General features: G+C 56.5%; 2 protein-coding genes across 14 annotated transcripts in view; both read left to right on the top strand.

Annotated features, from left to right (window-relative positions):
* The window catches only part of GAS7 (growth arrest specific 7), a 217,514-nt gene extending 207,756 nt beyond the window's left edge, over positions 1 to 9,758 (top strand). For 12 of the 13 annotated variants that reach the window (XM_023243853.2, XM_006939789.5, XM_006939788.3 and 9 more), the window contains 3 exons: positions 933 to 1,012; positions 2,329 to 2,427; positions 3,495 to 9,758. In XM_023243853.2, coding sequence (XP_023099621.1) covers positions 933 to 1,012; positions 2,329 to 2,427; positions 3,495 to 3,608 — 293 coding nt within the window. In that variant the 3' untranslated portion in view covers positions 3,609 to 9,758. Of the gene's footprint in view, positions 1 to 849; positions 1,013 to 2,328; positions 2,428 to 3,494 lie in introns of all 13 variants that reach the window. The other variant, XR_006589727.1, reaches the window with a different exon arrangement.
* A 3,365-nt stretch (positions 9,759 to 13,123) lies between these two features.
* On the top strand, positions 13,124 to 20,393 carry RCVRN (recoverin). The gene is made up of 3 exons (XM_003996209.5): positions 13,124 to 13,605; positions 16,905 to 17,016; positions 19,988 to 20,393. Exons 1-3 carry the CDS (start codon positions 13,225 to 13,227, stop codon positions 20,101 to 20,103), a joined length of 609 nt encoding a protein of 202 aa, XP_003996258.4. The 5' UTR covers positions 13,124 to 13,224; the 3' UTR covers positions 20,104 to 20,393.
* The last annotated feature ends 1,851 nt before the right edge of the window (positions 20,394 to 22,244 follow it).

The following is a 22,244-nucleotide window of genomic DNA, read 5'->3' as shown; positions in this document are numbered from 1 at the left end:
GCGGCAAGGTGCACGCCGCTCACCCGAGGCTCTTCTGAAAATGCAGTTTCCTGTTCGGCAGGCCTCCTCTGTGCCCCGAGATCTGCATTTCTAGCAAGCTCTCAGCGCACGTAGATGCTACAGGTCCAGGAATTGTGTTTCGGGTGATGAGGTTCTTGGTGCCTGTATACTTAGTAATGTTTGCAGTTGTTTTTACATAAAGCGTGTTTTCTTTCTGGTTAACGAAAGGCTTCAAATGTACCTGCCGTTACAGAAAGTAGTAACATGCCAGCCATCGAGATTGAGTAGTTATGTTGGTTTCCCGTCTCTCTTTTATGAAATAAAATGCTGTGGGAAGAGCTCATTCCCTCCCACCTACCCTGTTTCCCTCTCTTTGTCACCCCTGTCCTGGAATTGGTATATAGCTGCCAGTGCATGTTTTTATACCCTCGCTGCACATGAACGAGCCACAAACCATCAGACACGTTATTTTGTGTTTCAGAATTATATTCTGGGGCGCGCGCGCACACACACACACACACACACACACACACGCACAGTTTGCAGACTTTTCCTTTTGAACTCTTGGCTGCTTGCAGGTTGCCGTGACACGTTTTAAAACCAAGAAGGACCCTCCAATCTCAAATGAAACTGATATCTTTAGAGAGGGAACCTTTCCTTGGGCTCATGGTAGGATTGGGGGCACCCTGGGAGCACCGCGCACGTTCGCACGTACACATGCTAAGGAAACCCTCATCCTGAGTTCTTGGTTATCTGGGGTCAAGTTCCGATGGGCACTCCGAAGCTGTTCTCTCGTGATGCTGGGTGGCCCCTTTCCTTTGCTCTGCTTTCCATCTGTCCGCTTTCCAGTGGCTTCCACGACCCAGGGACACGAGAGGGCAGCCATGGTGAGGACAAGACAGAGTGTGATGGTGGCTGATGGTCTCTTCCAGGAGATGACCTCATGCGCTGCGTGGATCTCTACAACCAGGCCCAGTCCAAGTGGTTTGAAGAGATGGTGACAACCACACTGGTGAGTGAGCGGAGATGTGAAGTGTGTTGGCACAGGGACCCGTGCTCAGGAAGTCCTGGGGGTGGGGGGAGGGTGGGGGGGATGCTGGTGTCCGTGAGGATGATGGAGTGGAGGTGGCCATCGAGGTGGTCGTTAGATCCGCTCTACTGCCAAGGTCAAGACCTCGACCCTGAGCCAGTCTGTGTGGATTCAGATCCTGCTTGGGCACTTCCTAGCCATGTGGACACAGGAGAGGGTTGAGTCTTACTGTGTCCTCCTTGGCTGTCCTCTGAGGGGTCAGGGTCATCCAAGGGTGCCCTCAACCAAACGTACAGTGGTGCCTTTAGGACAAATAGCCAGGTTGTAGGACGCATGACTCTTCCCACCCCCAGAAGGATGGGAAGCACGTATAGAGTGGGATGGGGGGTAGTAGGTACTTAGGGAGAATGGGAGGGGAGGTCCCTGCCCAAAGGGCACAGGGAATAGGCATCAGACCCCTTTTCTTTTGCCTTCCTAAGTATTTCTTGTGAAGGGAGAGCATCTCCTCCCCAGCACCCGTTGGTTTGGACAGTGAAGCATGGTTGGCACTTGGGCCATCGGGTCGGACGAGAAGGGAGGTCTTGGGCCAGGCATTATTGTCCCCACCACCCAAAGCTATCCTCGTCCATCCAGCACAGGACAGAAGAACGCTCTGCCTTCCCCACGTGTCAGCCCCCCAGAGCAGATTAGAGGCCTCCCCCAGGGACAGCGACCCAGTTTTCCTCCTGGTTAATCCCCTAATTAAGCCCCCTTGACTTACCCTCCTTCCCGGTTAATCACTTAGGCAGTGACCTAGTTGTGCCCAGAACAGCAGTCTGATCCCCTAAGTTCCCAAGGTGCAGAACCCTCTAGAAGCCAGAGGACAAACCCTTTCTCTTCTGTTTCCCAATGGCCATCCCCCCTGCTCCCTGCTTCCCCTGACCTGGTCTCTGGTCTGCACCTCAGCACCTGGAGTGGACAGAGGAGGAGAGGCTGTTCCGCAGAGGCCCAGGGACAGAGTCCCAAGAGTCGGAGGCACAGAACCTCCACACGTGACCTATTTGTCCACCTTGTCGGGGAACTAGGGCTGGATATGCACTGGTGCAGAATCAGGAGTCTGAGCCCAACAGACCCTGCTTCGAACCCCGCTGCTCCCCCATAATGCCGCGCGCTTCGGGCAAGCGATGCTTGTGTGTTAAAATCATCGAGGACAATTAAGTCGCGTGTCTTGCGTACAGGGCGGGCTGGGACCTGCATGGTGGGAAGGTCCCCCGAGGGGAGGGCGCACGCTCAGGGCTGTATGGTCTCCTCCTCGGCAGGAGCTAGAGCGGCTGGAGGCGGAGAGGGTAGAGATGATTCGACAGCATCTATGCCAGTACACACAGCTGCGGCACGAGACAGACATGTTCAACCAAAGCGTGAGTTCCCTGCCCAGGGCCGGTAGGACCCACGGGGTGGGCGAGAGGAGAGCCACCCTGCGCTGGGCTGGTGAAGGTGGTGGCAGGTGCTGGAACCCACGGGCCACCCCTTGGGAGGGGCTCACGGTCTGTTCTGCACGTCCGTGTGAACCCATCCCAAGCACGTGACTTGGAGACACACGTGGGCTGTTCCCTTGAGGAGAGAGAAGGTCATGACCATTGAAGTACTGAAGGCCTTATTGCCTCCCCTGGCAAATGTCTTTTTTTGTTTGTTTATTCATTTATTTATTTTTTAAATGTTTATTTATTTTTGAGACAAAGAGAGCACAAGCAGGGGGAGGGCAGAGAGAGAGAGGGAAACACAGAATTTCAGGCTGCAGGTTCTGAGCCATCAGCACAGAGCCCGATGCAGGGCTCGAACCCACAAACCATGAGATCACGACCTGAGCTGAAGTCAGACGCTTAACCGACTGAGTCCCCCCCAGGCGCCCCGAGTTTATTTATTTATTTCGAGAGAGAGAGAGAGAGAAAGTCAGAGAGAGAGAATCCCAACCAGGCTCCATGCTGTCGGCACAGAGCCCAACACTGGGCTTGAACCCACCAACCGTGAGATCGTGACCTGAGCTGAAATCAAGACTCAGGCACTTAACCGACTGAGCCACCCAGGCACCCCCTCCCCTGGCAAATTTCTTACCACCTGCCTGCTCACCCCCAAAATAATAAATAACCCGGAAGTGTTGTTCAAAATCTCTAAAGCTGAAGTTCTATCTGCCATGTTCTTGGATGGTTAAGGTGGGGACAGATGGAGGAGTTCCCGGACTGGTGGCCCTGGGCCACCCTGCCTGGTCACGCAGGCCTGTGGGCTGGAGGGCAGAAGGGGGACAGGAGCCTGGGGCTCCCTGCTCTTGCAACCCTGCGTACGGCCGTCCCTCCCCAGGGCCTCCCTTGGGGCCCCCACGACCTTCTAGAAAGGCTACTCCGAAGGCCAGAAGGCATAAGCAACGTGGCCCAATGGTGCTGTCCCCAGCCGCCACCTCTGACCACGTCCCTTTCTCTGTCCCTTACAGACAGTCGAGCCTGTGGACCAACTGCTTCGGAAAGTGGACCCAGCCAAAGACAGGGAGCTGTGGGTCAGAGAGCACAAGACAGGCAACATCCGCCCCGTGGACATGGAGATTTAGACGGGCAGGCACGGCCCCGGGGGTCCTGCCGAGGAGAGGGGCCGGGGGGTCCCATGGAGAGCAGGTGGCCAGGGGGCCGCTGCTGGGTGCAGCTGTCCTCCCGCCCACTGTCCGGGTCTGCTGAGCTGGTGATTCCAGAAAGGCGGCCCCGCAGGGAGCTGCCCGTGTCCCCAGGCCAAGAAGACCGATCCACAGCCCTGCCCTTGTCTCCGAGGCTGAAGCCCCCCGATTCCTGTCCTGTGCTTGCTGCTCCGAGAACAGACTGAGGTTGGAACTTTATGGTCCCTGCTGCACCCTGTAGGGGTCACGTCCCCACCCAGAGCTGGCTGCGTCGCACGCTTGTGTCCCCGGAAGCCCCAAGGCCCTGCCTCCGGCTGTGTCGCGGGCTTTGGAGGGTCATGGGAGAAAGGTCCCTGTCTCCAACCCAGGATGAGGGTCGGAATCGTGGATAGAAGGCACCGTTCAGCTCAACAGCCCACACCCAGAACCTCTTGCGGCCCGCCCTCTTAGTTTTTTTTCCCCCCGTTGCATTCTGGGAACCCACATCCTGGCTCTTCCTTTGCCACTTTTCATCGTCTGGGGTCTTGGGAATAAGGCCTGGTTCCTCTCTACCCAGACTGACCCTGCCTGGAGAGGTCAGGACGGAACTACCTCATTCAGCACATCGGCCCCAAGTCAGAGTGTTGAGTCGTGTTTTATATTCGGTCAGGCATCCCCTGTCAGGTCTCTGGGGCTGGAAACCTTCCTCCAACCCAGCCCTCGGCTGTTTCCTCAAGGAAGCTCCCGCCCCCACCCCCTCCCGGGCTCTTACTGGGGCTGGGTTGGTCCCCTGTGGGAGATGGGTTGGGATGGGTCTTTGCCACCCCCAGAAGAGGGCTCCCCCTGCTTGTGCGTGGGGGGTGGGGGGGTGACTCTCCAACCCCCCCTCCAACCCCCATGAGGCTTTCCCTCCCTGGTGGGCACCGTGCGGGCATGGCAGACGGTCCTGGCTTCTAGGCAGTGTCCTGTCACCTTGACCTCCGCTTCTGCACAATCCAGAGCCCTGCTTGGTGCTGGTGCCCCCTTCCCCTTTCGCCACTCCCCCCCCCCCCGAATTCCTGGGAAAGCCGGGTTAGTGCGTGACTTGGGAAGCTTTCAGCCCGTCCCATTGGGTCCTCGCTCATCAGTCTCTCCCTTTATAGAAACACGGCAAACAACCTTGTGCAGCATCTAACCCTGAGAATTGGCTCCAGGGGACCCGTAGAAGTAAGTGCCCCCTGAAGGTGGGCGTGGTCACACGGCCAGCAGGGGGCAGAGTCTAGCCCAGAACCCGTGCCCTGAGAGCCCATCCTTCTTAGTTCGTCTTTCCCTTCGATTACTTTGGACGTGCAGGGTCCATACCCCACCCCCCCCCCCCCAACACACACAAGGTCATGATTCTAAGAGCACAACTCGCTGGTCCCTGGGTCTCACGTGCCGGGAGTTGATGACTTTGAGTCTTTCGGCCCCTCTTTCACGGATTCAGAATTACCACCTCACAGCTTCTAGTAGAAAGATGCTGAGTATTCTAGAGCAAGCCAGACGTTGTCACTTTTCTTCTTGAACCGTCCCCGACCCAGACAGGTCAGCGTGAAAGCCTTCCCCAGCACGAGAGTGTGAGAATGGGTGCGTCCCTGCCACGGAGGACCACAGCTTCCAGATCTGGGGTTGAAGCCCATGACACCAGCAACCAATTTTAGGATGTTATTTCTGGGTTTCTCTATTCAAAATGGGTGCTCCAGTCATCGCTTTGTGGCTTAGTAAACTAATTTGTGGGTGATTTTCAAATGTTCAAAGCCAGTAAGTAGCCTTGTTACTAACACAGATATTTTGAGTGCGATACGGCTCGTTGATTTTGTTTTCTCCTTCCCGTGTGAGGATTCTTGAGTCTTCCTTTGCTCCCTGGGACAGGAGGAGCTCTCTTGCCTTTTCCAGGGGAGCCTGGATTGGGCCCCATGTGGGCCGGTCTATTTTCCAGAATCATTCTTCCCGCCTCCCCCCCCCCCACGTTAGTACACACTTCTTTTCTTTGCTTTTCGTTGTTCTCTCCTCCTCCGTTCATTGAGAATTTAGAGAAGGCTGAGCAGTGCGCTGAGATCTGGGGACAAGACCGGGCACGGGATCTCTTCGTTGGTGTAGACTTAGACTTTTTTCACCAGGGCTCTTGAAATTCGGCGACCTTGGCATTCACACCCAAGTACTCTCTGCAGCATTGAGGTTTCCTGAGTTATGCTGGTAGATCCGCGTTCATTCATTCACTCGCTCACTCGTTCACTTATCGAGCGATACTGGGCATGAGCCAGGCGGGGTGCTGGAAACATAGCCGCATGTGAGACCGGCAGTCTCTCCCCATCCCCTTTGTTCTCCATGCAGACAAGAGGCTCTTGGGAGGTCTTTCTGGACAGTGAGAGCATTGCATCTGTCCCACATTTGACGCACCTGGAGCCTGTCATGAGAACACAAACCACCGCCAGTGCGGGGTCCACCATTGGATGGCAGGTGGACAGGTGGACAGTCAACAACAGTGTAATCACCTGGTCACCAGAGCTCGCAGCCCGTATCCGACTGGGATCTCAGAGATCTCTCTTGTTTCTTGTAAACAACTCTCCTCTCTTCACAAAGAGGAATAACGAAGCCCAAGGCCGGCCAGCGAGCCCAGTGAATGAAGAGCGTGGTCTGTTCACGGGACACTTGCCCTGGGGTGGGGGGAACCGAGCTTAGGGTGAAGTCTAGAATGTCCCAAAGCGAGCTTTGGGAGTAGAGCTCTGTCTCGTTGTTGCTGTTCTCTTTTGTTCTTGCGTTCGGGTTAGAAGAGGGTTGGCCGGGCATATTCGGGAGTGTGTCTGGAATGTTCCTGAGCACCTCCATTGTTCTCTTTCTCGGAACAGGTGGGTCCTTCTCCCTGCCCCCCGGGAAACATGGACGCACCTCGTTTGGTCAGTGAAAGCCAGGTCGTTGAGAAAAGAAATGTAAGACAAATGGTGTGCAGACTAAGTCGGTTTCCACGACAGTGTCTGGGAGAAATCTCTTATTCCTTCCTTTTTTTTTTTTTTTTTTTTCCTGTCGCCTTCAATCACTATTGCAAAGCACCGGCCAGCAGAGCCATAGGGTAGCTACGATCAAGACCACCTTGGGTCTCCTTTCTACCCTCCACCCACCTCCTCTCAAGCCAGGAGCATTTCTGCAGTAGGAGGCCCCCCTCATCGGGGCTGGTTAGCGACTAAAGCAGACGGGAACGCTGTGCATGTGCACAAAGCAGGGCTTTCTAATCCCTTTGTGAGAACCAATCGATTACTGGATGAGTGGATGGGTGCATGAACATCTCGGGCTGAGCCAAACTCCCTTCTTGGAAACACAAGCCATAAACTTCAAAGGACGGCAAAGACTTTGGCTCGTTTTAAGTGATTTCGCTTCCAGCCGTGCGTGGCCTTGACAGGGAGATCTTAAACAGGACCCTGTGCTGGTGGTCGTGTAGACAGAGAAAGCACTTTAAAGATGTGAAGTGAGGTACAGATCCGCATATTCCCCCCCCCCGCCAACCCTGTCGCCCCTCCAAGACCTACTGCCTTTTCTTTTCTTCAGGTTTATCGAGAGGTATTTGACGTAACAGTATCGGGGCTCATTGATGTGCAGTGAGAGTCCCCCTGGCCCGTGAGTTTTGACAAATGCACCACCAAAATCAACATAGTATTTCCATCACTCCTGAAAATTCCCTGCGGCTCCCTTACGGTCGATCCACTCCTGTCCCCCTTCCCCCCGCTCCCGCTGGTGGGTTTTCTGATGCTGTGGTGTTTGCCTCGTCTAGAATGTCGGGGAAACGGAGTTGCTGATGCGGCCCTCGCGCCTTCTTCCTCTCGGCTTCATGCTTTGGGTCACCCACGTTGTGCGTGTGTCACCAGCGTGTCCCCTTGTCTCGCAGAGTAGCGCTCCGTTGCACGGGTGGGTGACCCACGGCCGCTTCCCCGCTTTTTGAAGTGAGTTGTATACGCCCGTGAGTGGTTCCCGGCCCGGGGTCTCCGGCTTATTTGCACGGCTGCTTCCTGTGTCTCCCGAGGCTCCCTCTCCAGATGCCAGCTGTGCCCACAGTGGTTCTTTGTGGTCCGTTTGAGGCTTTTGTGCAGAAAGGGGCCAGGGAAGGGGGGGAAAGGGGGCCTCCCACTTGTGTTGCACTGTTGGCTGGCAAATCCACGCACTCCTGGGGACCCTGGCTTCAACCCCCCGCCGTGGCCCTGGGCAGGCACTGAGCATTAGGGGGTGTGGAAAGTGAACGGACAAAGCGGAGGGTGAGAACACGGGGCTGGCTCGTTAGCGGCCTTCCCCTGGATCTGTGTCGCTTCGTTGGCGGGCTGCAGGTGTCCATTCTGGTCTCCCCAGGCTCCTCCAGCTACTTCGAACGCTGTCCCCTTCTTGTTTCCAGTCCCTCACCTGACACCCAGTTGTGCCTGGCCTGGGCCCCATGGGCACCGTCGTGCACGCTGGGGTCTGGAACCTGCCCGAGAGGGGTACCCTGGCACTTCTCTGTGTAGACGCAAAGCGGAGCTAAAATTAAGGAGTTTCCTGAGCCGGTGAGAATGAGGCAGTTCCTCCCGGGCCCCCGAAGGAAGCAGAAGTCATTACCTTTTGGGTCTCGTCCGCCGATCTTTGATCCCGTGTGCTGAGGTCTTCGGGCGTGAAGAACGCGTCTCTTCCCGTGAGGTTCCTGTCCCTGCCGGAGCCTCGTTCAGCTGGCGGTCACATCGAGCCAGGCGTGTGCCTGCGGCCCACTGGGTAGCGGCCAGTGGTGACGGAGATAGGACCAAACCCCGCTAACGCCGGGCAGGCTATGGGCGTGACCCCCAAGGTAATGACTCCACCAACCGTGTCTCGCTTAGGTCCTGCTCAGTGGAAGGTGAGCCCTTGAAGGCAACCAGGCACCCCCCGCCCCGCCCCCAGCAAACAGAAGACATTCCTGGGTCCAGGCCAGGTGAAGGTGTTGGCCATGGAGCCCAAGTCTGCAGGGTCCCATGCTTCGTGGGCGCCTCTGGGTCGAGATGTGCCAGGAAGGACTCCCAACATCCCCCCCCACCCCTGCGGGAGAATTTTTTTTGTGGACGGTGAAGGACCCAATCCTGTTGCAACAGGCTTGGGTGGGAATAAGACCGGGGACCAGAACTCATGGTTCGTTTTCCTTGACCCTTTAGATGCTGGCGCTGGCTCTGTCTGGAGCCTTTCTGTTGGGAGGGGCCTCTGAGGGAGACGGGTGGCGGTGCCCCTCGGATCTCTCTGTGTGCCGTTCCGGGGACATCGACCCTTGGTGTTTGAGAGACGTTTCTAGTAGGATTGCAGTGGTGGAATGCAAAAGGTCTGGGCTCGCGGGTGCTGTAATGGGGACGGTGTGACGTGGGGACAGAGAAGGAAAGCATATGGCGTCAGGGCAAGAGCACTGGACTGGCCCCACTCTGCTGCCTCATTCGTCCTGTAACCCAAAGTTAAGTCACATTCCCTCCCGAGACCTCTGTACTCCCCTGTCAAGCGGAGACGGGCCCTTTCTGGCCTCACGCTCAGCAGACTGGCTCTTAGCAGCCACGTGGACCCAGGAACAGACATATAAAGGGACGCCAGCCGTCCTTGGTGACAGGGGGTCCCAAACTGGCATCCCTTCCCTTCCCTTCGGAAGAGGAGATGGGGGCCGGGGGCGGGGGCAGCCCTTTCACAGACGAGCACATCAGCAAAGCCCGTGACAGTGGAATTTTCTAACAAAATAAACTTGCTTATTTGGTCTGTTTTCTGTAACTTTTGCTAAATACTTTATACATTTTTAATGTTAAAAAGCTGCGTCTCCTGCCAGCATTGCTCATCCTGGTATGAATGTGTTTACCCCACATTGTATATCCTTCCTTCCTCTGGCTGCCTAGATCAGTAAATAACATCGATGTACCATAATTTATAAGTAACACTGTTGAAACTCTGATCCCTATGGAGGCTGTAACTCGCCCTTTCCTCCGGTCCCCCGGCTGCCCCCCGCCCCGTCCCCCGTAATAGCATTTGTGTGTATTAATGCTAAAGAACTAATGTTTAAAGGGTTTAAATTTTGAAGGCGTTTGCTATATATAATTGTTCTGCATTATTATAAAGCGTTTTCAGGAAGTTAAATGCTCTCTCTCTCTTTCTTCCCCCCCTCCCCCTTTGGCTCTGTGTATACACTCGAGATGCTTACATTCATCCCATGTAAAATAAACTGTCCAGAGACACTGGGTCCTGCTGGGTGACCCTCCTTCCTGGAGCCCGCTGTCACCCTCTCCTTTGTATAAATGGGCTCAGCATAACCACAGGGCGCCCAGGGGTGGTGATCATTTTATGCCTGATGTCTTAGCAGAGGGCACCTAGGCACTGACCGTCCCCCCCCCGATGGGTACCACGATGCCAGACCCACGCACTTGGCCCTGCTCGGCCCCCTCCCCTGGTGCCTAACGTCCCTGTGGACAGAAGTGGCTCCTGGCTTTTGTTTCTCCCCCCATCCATCCATCCATCCATCCAACCATTCATCCATGCGGTAATTATCGAGCACGTACTCTATCCCAAACACCACTTTAGGTCATGGGGATGCATCGGCGAGTGAGCCCCGCCCTCGTGGACCTGGCTTTCCAGCAGGGAGAGGCAAACAAAGAAGGTCGACATGATAACGAATCTAGCGTGGCTGTGGAAGGTGCTAGGTGTTCGGGAGAAAGAAGCACAGGGCAGGGCGTGAGGCTGACCGTGGGTACGTCGCGGTATTAAAGAGGGCAGTTGGGGAGGCCTCCTTGAGAAGGCGGCATTGGCTCGAAGGCAGGGAGACCCGGGTGGTGGGGGAGGCAGGTGCGGGATGGTGGGCGGGGACAGCTTCTGTGGGGCTTTGCTGGTCCTTGAAGGACTCTGGCTTTCACGCCGGGGAGGGGTCTCTGAGCCAAGGAGCACACGGCCTACTTCATGGCTGTGGGGCTGGCTTCACAGCCTGCTGGGGACAAGGGCAGAAGCAGGGACCAGACCGGTGACAGTGCCTGCAGGAGGTGGTATCGTGGAAGTCAGGGAAGTCGTCAGGGGCCAGATGTGCCGGCACACCAGGGTGGGGTGTGACAGGTGCTGACGGGACAGGACGGCCCCAGGACTCCAGTCCAAGCCACCGAAAGATGGACAGCCATTGAGTGCAACAGGGGAGCCGTGGGAGGGCCGCCCGGACACCCTCTCCACACCCCCTTTCCGGGCACCGGTGCGGACGGGGGTGCCGGCTTCGGTTCCAGGATGAGTGAGGGAAGGCCATCTTGTCCTTTGGCTCCGAAGAAGGGAAGGTAGGAGTTGGGGGTGGCATGAATGTGGCGGCCAGGCCCCCGTGAGCGGCCAAGATAGAGCTCCTGGCTCCGGGAGGGACGGACCCGGCCTCTGGGAAGAGACCGCTTCTTTGGGTGGAGGCAAGGCCGGGATGGGGAGACACAAACGGAGGTCCTCTGGTTGGGGGGCCGGCCTCCTCCCCAGCACCCTCTGGGGTTCGAGGAGAGTTTATGGCCCCAGCTCAGACTTAACAAACCCATTCACAATACATCATCTCCAACAACTTGTTTGACTAAGGCGCATACGCATAAACTCTCCCTCTGATAGAAGATGTTTATACAGGTTTTCAAACAAACCCCCCAGGTCATGACCCCTCTCCCAACAGCATCAACACAGCTGCCTGTGGTCCTTTCCACGCGGCGGGGCCCTCCTGGGTACGACAACCTGAGGAATGTGGACCCGAAGTACCAGGCTGCTTCCCATCTGGTTCTGGCTCCTTCCTCCTTGACTTTGGCCAGGGCAGAAGGCCCCGGGGGGGGGGGGGGGGGGAGAGTCTCTGCCTCCTGCGTTAACCCAGGGCCCTGTCTCCTTGCCCACCACCTCTTCTGCCAGGGCAACCCCAGCTCTTGCAAAAATGGAACTTCTTAGCCCCTCACTCAGGCCTCCTCGGGAAAGGAGGTAGTTGCAATATAACAAAAAGACCCCGAACAGAGAGCCTGGCAGACCAGGGCTTTCCTTCCGGCTTTGCCGTTTAGCAACGTGTGACCCAGGCAGGCTACATGCCCTTCAGGGCTCCATTTCCTCCCTATAATATTGCCTCTCCTGATCCGCAGGCCCCACGCGGACAGGCCCAGCACGAGCAGGCATTTCTAATCACCTCCCCCATCTGGTTCAAGGGCAAGAGGTGAAGCCTGTGGCCTCACTTTCATGGGCTGGGGTGGATTGGTTTGTTGGTTGGTTGGTTTTTGAGTTTGGTGACTGTCTTATTCCCAACTGCTCTTGAGAACAAACACCTCGCTACGGGAGAGTGAAGTTCTAGGAAAAAAAAGAAAGGCCTTCCATTACGAAATCACATGCGCTCACAAACTGGTGGGAAAAAATTGTAAGTAAACACAGAGACACACAGAAACACCCCCAACATTAAGGCCTCCTGAGAAATCCTCTGGAACCCCAGGGGTCAGCACTGAAAAATCTGGTAACACTGGGCCGTCATCTCGGATGACCACATTCACATGGCTTTGACCACGGGCAGCCCCTTCTGTGTGTGGTACAGGCCTCACCACCTGTCTTGTCCCTGATTCACCTGCTTCACTCACTTCCTCCACCTGCTGGCCCCTGAAGGCAGTCTAGATTTTGATCCCTGTTGCAGATGAATAAGTAACATGAATTTAGCACTGTGTGCCAGGCTCTAACGGCATTGCATGTATTAACTCATTTTAGCCTCAAAATAACAATGAGATAGATACTGTTTTTATGCCTTTTCACTCAAGGAATATTCACCGAGAGCCCAAACCTGCCAGGCACCATTCGGGCAATGGCAATGTGGCTGAGAACAAAACAGAGAGACTCCCTGCCTCCACGGAGCTTCCGTTCTGGTATAGGCATAGCACATGGGATCATTAAAAGTGAATCAGGAGGTGTACCTGCAAGGGAGGAAAATAAAGCAGGGTTTGGGGCATGCAGACAGCTGGCAGCGGGGTGCGTTGTTGTAAATAGTCCAGCTTGCTGAGAAGGTGACATTTGAGGAAAGCCCTGAAGGAGGTGAAGAATTTGAGGAGCACTGTAGGCACAGAGAGGTTAAGAAACACGCCTAGGGTCACACAGCTAGTAAGTTGCAAAGCTGGGGTTTGAACCGGGGCTGGCTCCAGAGCCTGGCTTTTAAGGGTTGCGGTATAGGGCCCAATGCAAGATGCCACTCCTGTCCCTGGGACCTTCAGAGTTTGGGGTGGGGGGGGAAGACAGGCCGTGAGCCCCATGGCTTCTGGAAAGCTGGAGTCGAAGAGGAGGAGGAGGGACGGACAAGGGGCAGCAGGGAAGGCCAAGGCTTTGGCTCTGAAGTTTCTGACCTCCTGCCCTGTCCTCCCAGAAGGCCGAGATGGATTGGCCACCTGCTGTCAGCTCTTTATTTTAATCTTGGTGGGGGGGGGGTGTCTTGGAGCTTGCACCCCGCCCCCACCCGATCCCGGCCCCTCCTCCCTCCCAGTGCCGGGGTGAACCCGCCACACGGCCTCTCATCTGCCAGCACCTTCTCCTCTGCCTCCAGCAGCACCCGCCTCTGCAGCCAGGAGACCACCCCAGCCGCCCGGCCTCACCCATGGGGAACAGCAAAAGCGGGGCCCTGTCCAAGGAGATCCTGGAGGAGCTGCAGCTGAACACCAAGTTCACAGAGGAGGAGCTGTGTGCCTGGTACCAGTCCTTCCTGAAGGACTGTCCCAGCGGCCGCATCACGCGACAGGAGTTCCAGAGCATCTACGCCAAGTTCTTCCCCGAAGCCGACCCCAAGGCCTACGCCCAGCATGTGTTCCGAAGCTTCGACGCCAACAGCGACGGCACCCTGGACTTCAAGGAGTATGTCATCGCCCTGCACATGACCTCCGTGGGCAAGACCAACCAGAAGCTGGAGTGGGCCTTCTCCCTCTACGACGTGGACGGCAACGGAGCCATCAGCAAGAACGAAGTGCTGGAGATCGTCATGGTCGGTCTCCAGTGCCCCGTGGTGGGACCGGGGTCACGGGCTTGGGGGGCGGGGTCCGGGCCCCCGCCACCACTGCCACCCCCGGGGTGTGGGGGTGCCCCGACGGGGGCCGGGCTGGCAGGTGGAGCGGGGATCCCAGCTCTGGGGCTCAGGGGTGCTGAGTGCACGGGAGGAGGGGTCTCCAGGGTTTCTTCTCTTCCTTCCTTCCTTCCTTCCTTCCTTCCTTCCTTCCCTGCCTCCTTCCCTCCCTCCTTCTTCCTTCCTTCCCTCTTTCCTTCCCTCCTTCTTCCTTCCTTCTTTCCTTCCCTCCCTCCTTTCTTTCCTTCTTTCCTTCCCTCCCTTCTTCTTCCTTCCTTCCCTCTTTCCTTCCCCCTTCCTTCCTTCCTTCCTTCCCTCCTTCCTTTCCTCCTTCTTCCTTCCTTCCCTCCTTTCCTCCTTCTTCTTTCCTTCTTTCCTTCCTTCCCTCCCTCCTTTCTTCCTCCCTTCCTTCCTTCCCTCCTTCTTTCTTTCCTTCCTTCCTTCCCTCCTTCTGTCCTTCCTTCCATCTGCCCTTCTGTCCACGTGTCCTTCCATTCATCCTTCCAACCTCCATTATAATGTGTTTCCAAACCTTCCACAGTACCTATTCAGCTTCTTCCACAATTAGTTTTAAGTCTGTAACATGTTTCCAATACGCAGCAGAAGGAGGCCAGCTTTGAGGGACGTGAAATCTGGGTTCCAGTCCTCATGGTCTTTCGTAGCCTGGGACAGGCCACTTCACCCCGGGCTGTTGGGTGGGGGTCTCTGCTTTCACACCCACCGCCCCCCTCCCCAACCGTGTGCTCTGGACTGAGCGAGGGGTCTTCAGGCTCCTTGCTGGCCAGGGCTTCTGAAAACACACTCTCCTTCCCGCCCGCACTGGTCCAGCATCACATCATTTGCTGTAAAGAATTTAGGTGTCTCAAGAATAGTCCTATTTAATAGATGAAACTTAAAAGCAATTGCAGTCGCCTTTAATGCCATCATCCAGAGGGAGAGACCGTCAGCATATTGGTATATGCCTTCCCAGCCCTTCATCTCTGTGTATTTAAAAATAATTTTAGGAACTATGGCATCGCCATGTAGGATTTCTATCAGAACTTTCTTCAGTTACGATTTTGTTATGTTTTCTCTCCCCATGGATCCTCTTCAAAACCATTTTAAATAGTTGCTTAAAATTCCATCTTAATGGAAGTGCCATAAAAAATATATAAGTAGCCCCATATTTTTGGGCAATTCGGATGCTTCTATTTTTTCCGTATGATGTCATTTGAGGTGCTCTTCACTTGGTATCTTTTCCCTAAATCTTTTTAGTGCCCCCTCACCCCACATCCTTGCTTTATTTCCCTAATTCCGTGCCTGGCGAGAGGGGAGAATGTCTCCGTCTTTTATTTCATTTTTTTGGTGCATTTGTAATCTTGTTTTCGTTTGCACAGCCCACCCCCTGATTAGGGAGAGACCATAGACCAAGTAGCCAAGAGGGCGGCCCGCAGGCAGCAGACTCTGCTTGGGCCTCCCGTTCAGGGCGGGAACCTCACTGGCACCCGGGCACCACCCACAGACAGCTCCCCTGGGTTGGCAGGTGGCCTGGGACAGGGACCGCGTCCTCAGAACCGCCTAAAGGGGGTCAGGTCAGGCCCAGCCGTGGCCTGCAAGTTGGTTGCTCCTTGAGGAAGAGGAGGAAGAAGGGGAGGGAGAGGGGGGAGGGGAAGAAAGAAGGGAAGGAAAGAGGGAGAGGGGGAGGGGTAGCAGCCAGCCGCTGAGGCTGTGCAAGGTGGTGCCCGGGTTCTGCAATTCACTCGATCGCGCGGCCGCTGCCCTGGGAGACCCAAGTTATGGGTTCTAATCCCAGCTCTCGTGGCCTTGGAAAAAATCTCTGGGGCCCGGGGTAAGGCCTGTTCCTTCACTGAGCCCCTGGCGGTCTGTCCTCGGAGTTAGAAGCAGGGTGGGGCAGACACGCATCGTGGCCGGTGTTTAGCAGTTGGGCCTGCACATGGTCGCCCCGGCTCAGGACAGAGAGAGGCGTTCAGGGAGCCCCCCACCCACACTTGCTGGGCCCCCCTAGGCCCTGAGTGCTGCCAGCCAGGCTCCTGCCTGGAGTGGATTTTTGCTTCTCTTGCTACAGCTTGCGGGGGGAGGGACGGGGGAGAGGGGGGACTTGGGAGGAGACTTCCCAAAGCTTTTGACCTTCCCTCCAGGCTAGTTTCACAGGCTTACTGCGCCTGCCTCGGTGTCTCCAAGGTGCCCCCCACTCCCACCCAACACGCCTGCCTGCCTGCCCTCCAGGCCTGGGTTTACTGAGCTGGTGGAATCCTAGTAACCCGGAGCTGGCAGAGCCCAGGGAGACCTGTCACGGGCCCTGCTTTGTCCTACGTCACACATCGAGCTCCTTTAGCGCGAGTAGAGGGAGGCGAGAAGGATCCTGGAACCTAAATCTAAATCTTTCTCTGGATCCCCCCCTGAGCGGAAGCATAAATGAGAGGCTTCCTGTGTCCTGGGTGGGGTGGGGGTGGAGGTGGGGGTCGGGGTGGGGGCTTTGGAATGTTCTCGTTGATACTCCCCTCTCCCTTCCCCAGCCTCTGGGATGCCCTCCAAGTGGAGGTTCTAGAACCAAACTGCTGGGTTAGAATCTCTGCTTCTCTGCTTCTAGCCGGGAGACTTTTAGCACACTAGTTTATCTCAGTTTTTTCACCCATAAAATGGGGCCAGTGACACCCACCTCGTGAGGCTGTCGTGAAGGTAACATATGAAGATGTTTGGAAATGTGGCGCGGGAAGTGTTCAACACTTCTCACCAATTCTTACCGCGCGGCCAGCCCGGCTGGGCAACCAAGGTACCACATGGACCCGGAAGAAGCCGTTTGATATCCTAAAACTTCCGGGCATCAGGCTCAAGGTAGCGGATCCCAGACCGCAACCTGGGGGCTGCTGTGGGCTTATCATCACAACGCTTTTAAGTTCTTCCTCTCATATTTTCATAAAATGAGAGTCATGCGCCTACGTGGCCGGGAAATGCAAAAGGCACAGGAGGGGGAAAATAACCGACAGCCTCTTCACTCCTCCACCATGTTCCCTGTCCCTCCTGAGGACCTCGGAGGTGGAGACGCCCCGACCCCACTCCCGGGAATTCTGGTTCAGCCGGGCAGCCCGGGGCCTGGACATCTGCCTTTCAGTCTCTGCCACAGAGGATGCTTGGCCCTGGGCGGGGAGGGGGGGGCGGGGGGGGGGCACACAGGCTTCTGCTTCTCCTTCTGATGAGAACTTCATCTTTATTTGCTGCAGGCTATTTTCAAAATGATCAGTCCCGAGGACGCGAAGAACCTTCCAGAGGATGAAAACACCCCAGAGAAGCGAACCGAGAAGATCTGGGGGTTCTTTGGAAAGAAAGATGATGGTGAATTCCCTCCCCTTCATAGCCTGTGGTTTTACAGTCACGGGTTGTTTCCTGGAGACCCCGAGAGTGATCCTTCCGGGGGCCAGTGCCCAGACAGGACCAGGGACACCTCATCCCAGCATGCACGGCAGGGCTGTCTGGGGGCCTGGGGTCGGGGCCGGGGGACACTCATCCCAGCATGCACTGCAGGGCAGTCTGGGGGCCTGGGGTCGGGGCCGGGGGACACCCCATCCCAGCATGCACTGCAGGGCTGTCTGGGGGCCTGGGGTCGGGGCCGGGGGACACTCATCCCAGCATGCACTGCAGGGCTGTCTGGGGGCTTGGGGACAGGGGCAGGGGACATCTCATCCCAGTACGCATTGCAGGGCAGTCTGGGGGCTTGGAGTTGCAGGCAGAGGACACCCCATCCCAGCATGCACTGCAGGGCTGACTGAGGGCCTGGGGTCGGGGCTGGTGGACACTCATCCCAGCATGCACTGCAGGGCAGTCTGGGGGCCTGGAGTTGCAGGCAGGGGACACCCATCCCAGCATGCACTGCAGGGCTGACTGAGGGCCTGGGGTCGGGGGCAGGGGACACCCCATCCCAGCATGCACTGCAGGGCAGTCTGGGGGCCTGGGGTCGGGGGCAAGGGACGCCCCATCCCAGCACGCACTGCAGGACAGTCTGGGGGCCTGGGGTCAGGGGCAGGGGACGCCCCATCCCAGCACGCACTGCAGGGCTGTCTGGGGGCCTGGGGTCGGGGGCAGGGGACGCCCCATCCCAGCACGCACTGCAGGGCAGTCTGGGGGCCTGGGGTCGGGGGCAAGGGACGCCCCATCCCAGCACGCACTGCAGGGCAGTCTGGGGGCCTGGGGTCGGGGGCAGGGGACACCCCATCCCAGCACGCACTGCAGGGCTGAGGGCCTGGGATCGGGGCCGGGGTACACTCATCCCAGCATGCACTGCAGGGCCGTCTGGGGGCCTGGGGGGTGGCTAGAGGGGGGTCAGCAGAGCAGTCAGCAGGGCCCAGCTCTGCTCCCGCCCTGGAACAGAAACTGCTGATGGGGAATGCCACCACACGCCCCTGGCTCGCCCAGCTCCATGGCTGCCTGAGCCTCTGGGGCCGAGGGAAGGCTCTGGGTGGTGGGGCGCCTGTGAAGGACATCTTCCGTCGCCAGCCTCAGCCGCCCTCGGACTGGTGGAGAGTAAGGCCAGCAGCTCCTAAGCCGAGCGGACGCAGTGGCGGGTTTAGAGGAACTACAAAGCGGCTTTTTCTGTTTAAACGGGCTGCTTATCTGCCTTAGACGCTTGGGCGTGCTTTACTCGGTCTTAAGGATGCTCTCTGCAAGGTTAGGACAGGGCCGGCCGACTTCGGCTCAGTCTCCGGGCGTATTAGCATTGAGTCCCCAGTAAGTGGGATCTCGGCTTACCTGGTTTTACTCTAGGGAGTCAGTCTGGGTCCCGGAGAAGATGGAATTCGATTTAGAGTAGATTGCAAGGGATTTACTGAGGAAGGGCCCAGGGAGGCCGGGCTCGGGGAGGAGGGACGCGGAGGAGGCCGGGAATGCCACCAGACTGCAGAGAAGGTGGGACCCGCAGAGGAAGGTGCGGCAGAGAGTGGCGTCAGGCGGGGGCTGCAAAGTCACGTGGCCACGGGGGCCCGGATGGTGAAGGGACAGAAGGGGACAGTAGGCCTACTACGTGACAGGGCCTGGCAAATAGTGGTCTGATGGCTTCCTGCTGATTGCCGCAGGCCCACTGGGACCTCATCACCTGATTTTCTTTCTTTTTTGGTAAATTTTTTACTTATTTTTGAGAGAGAGAGAGCACAAGCGGGGGAGAGGCAGAGAGAGAGAGAGAGGGAGACACAGAATCCAAAACAGGCTCCAGGCTCCGAGCTGTCAGCCCGACGCGGGGCTCGAACCCACAATCCATGAGATCACGACCTGAGCCAAAGTCGAGGTTCAACCGACTGGGCCGTCCCGGCACCCCACCCCCACCCCCACTGGCTCTTTAACCCCGTCTGGCACATCGCTCAGGTCTGCCTCGTGTGGGGTCCCCTGTTCTACCTGAAAACTGACCCAGGTGAACATCACGGTCACAGGAGGCGGTGGTGTTCGGGGGCTGTTTCCGGATGGCCCCACTGGAGACAATGAATGCCTCACTCCACAGTTGGGCTCTGACTGTGGAAGTTTCAAGCTCTGTGTGAGGCTGATGGGGCAGCTGAGCCTTTAAAACCCAAATTTCACGACCCAGACCTGTGCAGAGAATCACCCTGAATCTTAACCCGGGAAGGCACTAAGGATTTCCAGAAGGCGTGGAACATAGGCCAATGGAAACCCAGTTCAGTTCAGCCAAGCTTTGCATGTAGCAGGTGCTGTGCACAGAACCGTAAGCAGAAAGAAGCTCCTCCTTCCAGAGGTTTTTCGACATGGGACTGCCTTCCCCATCAGACCAGGAGCTGCAGCGACCTCAGCCCCAAGCACAGTGGCACTGCCACAGCCCGAGCACCGGGAGGGGGACAGAGAGACCTCTCCGCAAGCCAGGCTCTCCCAGGGAACCACGTTTGGATCCCTCACTTGTCACTCCTCACTCCCTGGGTGGACGCTGTTCCCTGCTTCTGACAGGGATTCTGTTTGCTTTGCTCAGTCCCCCAGAAGTCCCCTCCAGGGCTTGAAGCTTGGGGGCTAAGGCAATATTCTAAATATTTAATAACCAGCAAGGCAAAGGCTTGCTATGAAATGTTCTAAATATTTAATAACCCGCCAGGAAAGTCGAGGCACCAGAATGCACCCTGGAGGATCACCGAGAGGCCCAGGGCGCCCCGGGGAGGAGCTTGGTCTCTGGGGGGCGGAAGCCTCGGGGGGCGCAGATACTCCGTGTTTTCATATTGGATAACGTCCGCACGGGGCGCGCTGGCCGGCGTCAGCTCGGCCGCAGCTTGAAACAGCCGAGCCTGACGGCGCTCTTTTCCCCCCCCTTCGCCCACAGACAAACTCACGGAGGAAGAGTTCATCGAGGGGACCCTGGCCAATAAGGAAATCCTGCGACTGATCCAATTTGAGCCTCAAAAAGTGAAGGAAAAGTTAAAGGAGAAGAAACCCTGATGCCAACTGCACAGCCCTGTCCCCCTCACCCCTTCCCCCACCGCGCACAGAAACCCGGGCATGCGCACACCCCCCCAGGGGCCAAGGGGGTTTCCCAGGCCTTAGCGTCCCTCCCGTTCCTCCCAGCCACCTCCTCTCCCTTGCCCGCCCCTTGGGGCCTCCGTGATAATCCCAGGATTGGGTCGCTGGAGTCCTACCAACCCTCCCCCACCCCCCCACCACCGTGTAAGCTCCTTTGTGGTTTGCTGGGTAAGCAGGTTCCAATAAATGCGAGAGGAGCTGGGCACACAGCTGACTGGTCGTTCTTGAACTGGGAGAAGGAATGATTTCTGTTGTCTCAGCCTCCGAGACCAGGACGTATGGCCGTTGCAGACACCCGCCAGGGTGGGGAGGGGTGAGGGGAGGGGAGCAAGCATTGCCCTGCTCTCTGGCAGATGGAGAGCCGCAGGGGGTGCCCTGTGGGCCTCCAACAAGCTGTTCCGGGTGGTGAGGTTACCGTGGAGACCTGCACAGCATGGGCAGGAGGGGCCGGCTGCTCCAGAGGGTCAGGGAAGGGGTTATTGTTACAATCACCTGCCTAAGACACCCCTCCAGTATCAGACAAGTAGGAGCCAGCTCAGGGGGAGAAGAAGGACCTTGGGTCCAGCTCAGGGTAGCCCAAGGGTTGAGCCAAAGGGCTTCAGGGTTCCTTCGCCAACCCCCTACCCTGCCCCCCAGCCCTCCACGAGTGAATCTGATTTGTTGGGGAGTCAGGTTGGGGGCTTTTCACTTCTCTCTGAAGTCAGGGCACCCATGTCACTTGAGTTGAAAAGGAGATAGAGCACCTGGTGGCTCCTCTGGTTAAGTGTCCACCCAAGACATCGATTTCGACTCAGGTCATGATCTCATGGTTGTGAGATCAAGCCCCGGGTGGGGCTCTGTGTTGAGTGTGGAGCCTACATGAGATTCTCTCTTTGCCCCTTCCCCCCACTCACATGTGCTCGCACACTCTCTCTCTCTCAAAAATAAAAAAAAATAAAAATAAAAAAAATGCAAAACCACCCTAGCTACCACCCCATACCTGTTAGGATGGCAATTATCAAAAAAGTAGAAAGTAGGTGTTGGCAAGGATGTGGATAAATTGGAACCCTTGTGCTTGGTGGGTGGGAATATAAAATGGTGCAGTTTCGGAGAACAGCTTGGCCATTCCTCAGCTTGGTTAAACAGAATGATGATGTGATCCAGCCGTTCTCCTAAGCATCTATCCAAAGAATTGAAAACAGAGACCCAAGCAGACCCCTTCACACCGCCATGCTGACACAGCATGATTCGACAGTGGCTAAAATGGGGAAGCAACCCAGGCGTCCATTAACCGATGAATGGATCGAAAAAATAGCCGTCCAATGGAATATTATTCTGTCATAAGAAAGAATGAAATTTGGGACGCCCGGGTGGCTCAGTCAGTTCAGTGTCCAACTTCGGCTCAGGTCATGATCTCACGGTCGTGAGTTCGAGCCCCACATTGGGCTCTGTGCTGAGGGCTCAGGGCCTGGAGCCTGCTTTGGATTCTGTGTCTCCCTATCTCTCTGTTCCTCCCCTGCTCTCTTGCGCTCTCTCTCTCTCTCTCAAAAATAAAAAAGAATGAATGAAATTCTAGTACATGCTGCAACATGGATGAACCTTGAGGACATTATGCTGAGCGAGGTAAGCCAGTCACCAAAAGACAAATACCGTGATTCCGCTGATATAATTAATGTACCTAGAGTCGTCACGTTCAGAGACAGGAAGTAGAATGGTTGTGCCAGGGGCTGGGGTGGGAAGATGGGGCGTTATTGTTTAATGGGCGCAGAGTTTCCGTTATGGGAAGGTGAGAAAGTTCTGGAGACGGACGGTAGGGACAGTTGGACAACAGTGACTTAATGTCACTGAACTATAGACTTAAAAGTGGTTAGAGTGGCAAATTCAGTGTTATATATATTTAACCACAGTAAAAAACAGAATCACTCAAGAACTTCTAAAAATACCTGTGTCCAGGCTCATTCAGACCAATTTCGTCAGAATCTCTGGCTCAGGCCCCGGCCATCAGTGTTTCTAGAAATTTCCTCAGGTAATTGTCATGCCAGGATTGAGACCCACTAGGCCAGACCTTCAAAGCAACAAGC

This window comes from Felis catus, chromosome E1, assembly GCF_018350175.1.
Source record: "Felis catus isolate Fca126 chromosome E1, F.catus_Fca126_mat1.0, whole genome shotgun sequence".
Classification (NCBI taxonomy): Eukaryota; Metazoa; Chordata; class Mammalia; order Carnivora; family Felidae; genus Felis; species Felis catus.
This window is presented reverse-complemented; position numbering and strand designations above follow the sequence as displayed.

Bases quoted from the DNA above. Each gene is read 5' to 3' on its own strand.
- RCVRN (XM_003996209.5), top strand. From the start codon at position 13,225: ATGGGGAACAGCAAAAGCGGGGCCCTGTCCAAGGAGATCCTGGAGGAG. The intron at 13,606-16,904 runs GTCGGTCTCCAG...TATTTGCTGCAG, and splicing joins AAGTGCTGGAGATCGTCATG to GCTATTTTCAAAATGATCAG. The intron at 17,017-19,987 runs GTGAATTCCCTC...CTTCGCCCACAG, and splicing joins CTTTGGAAAGAAAGATGATG to ACAAACTCACGGAGGAAGAG.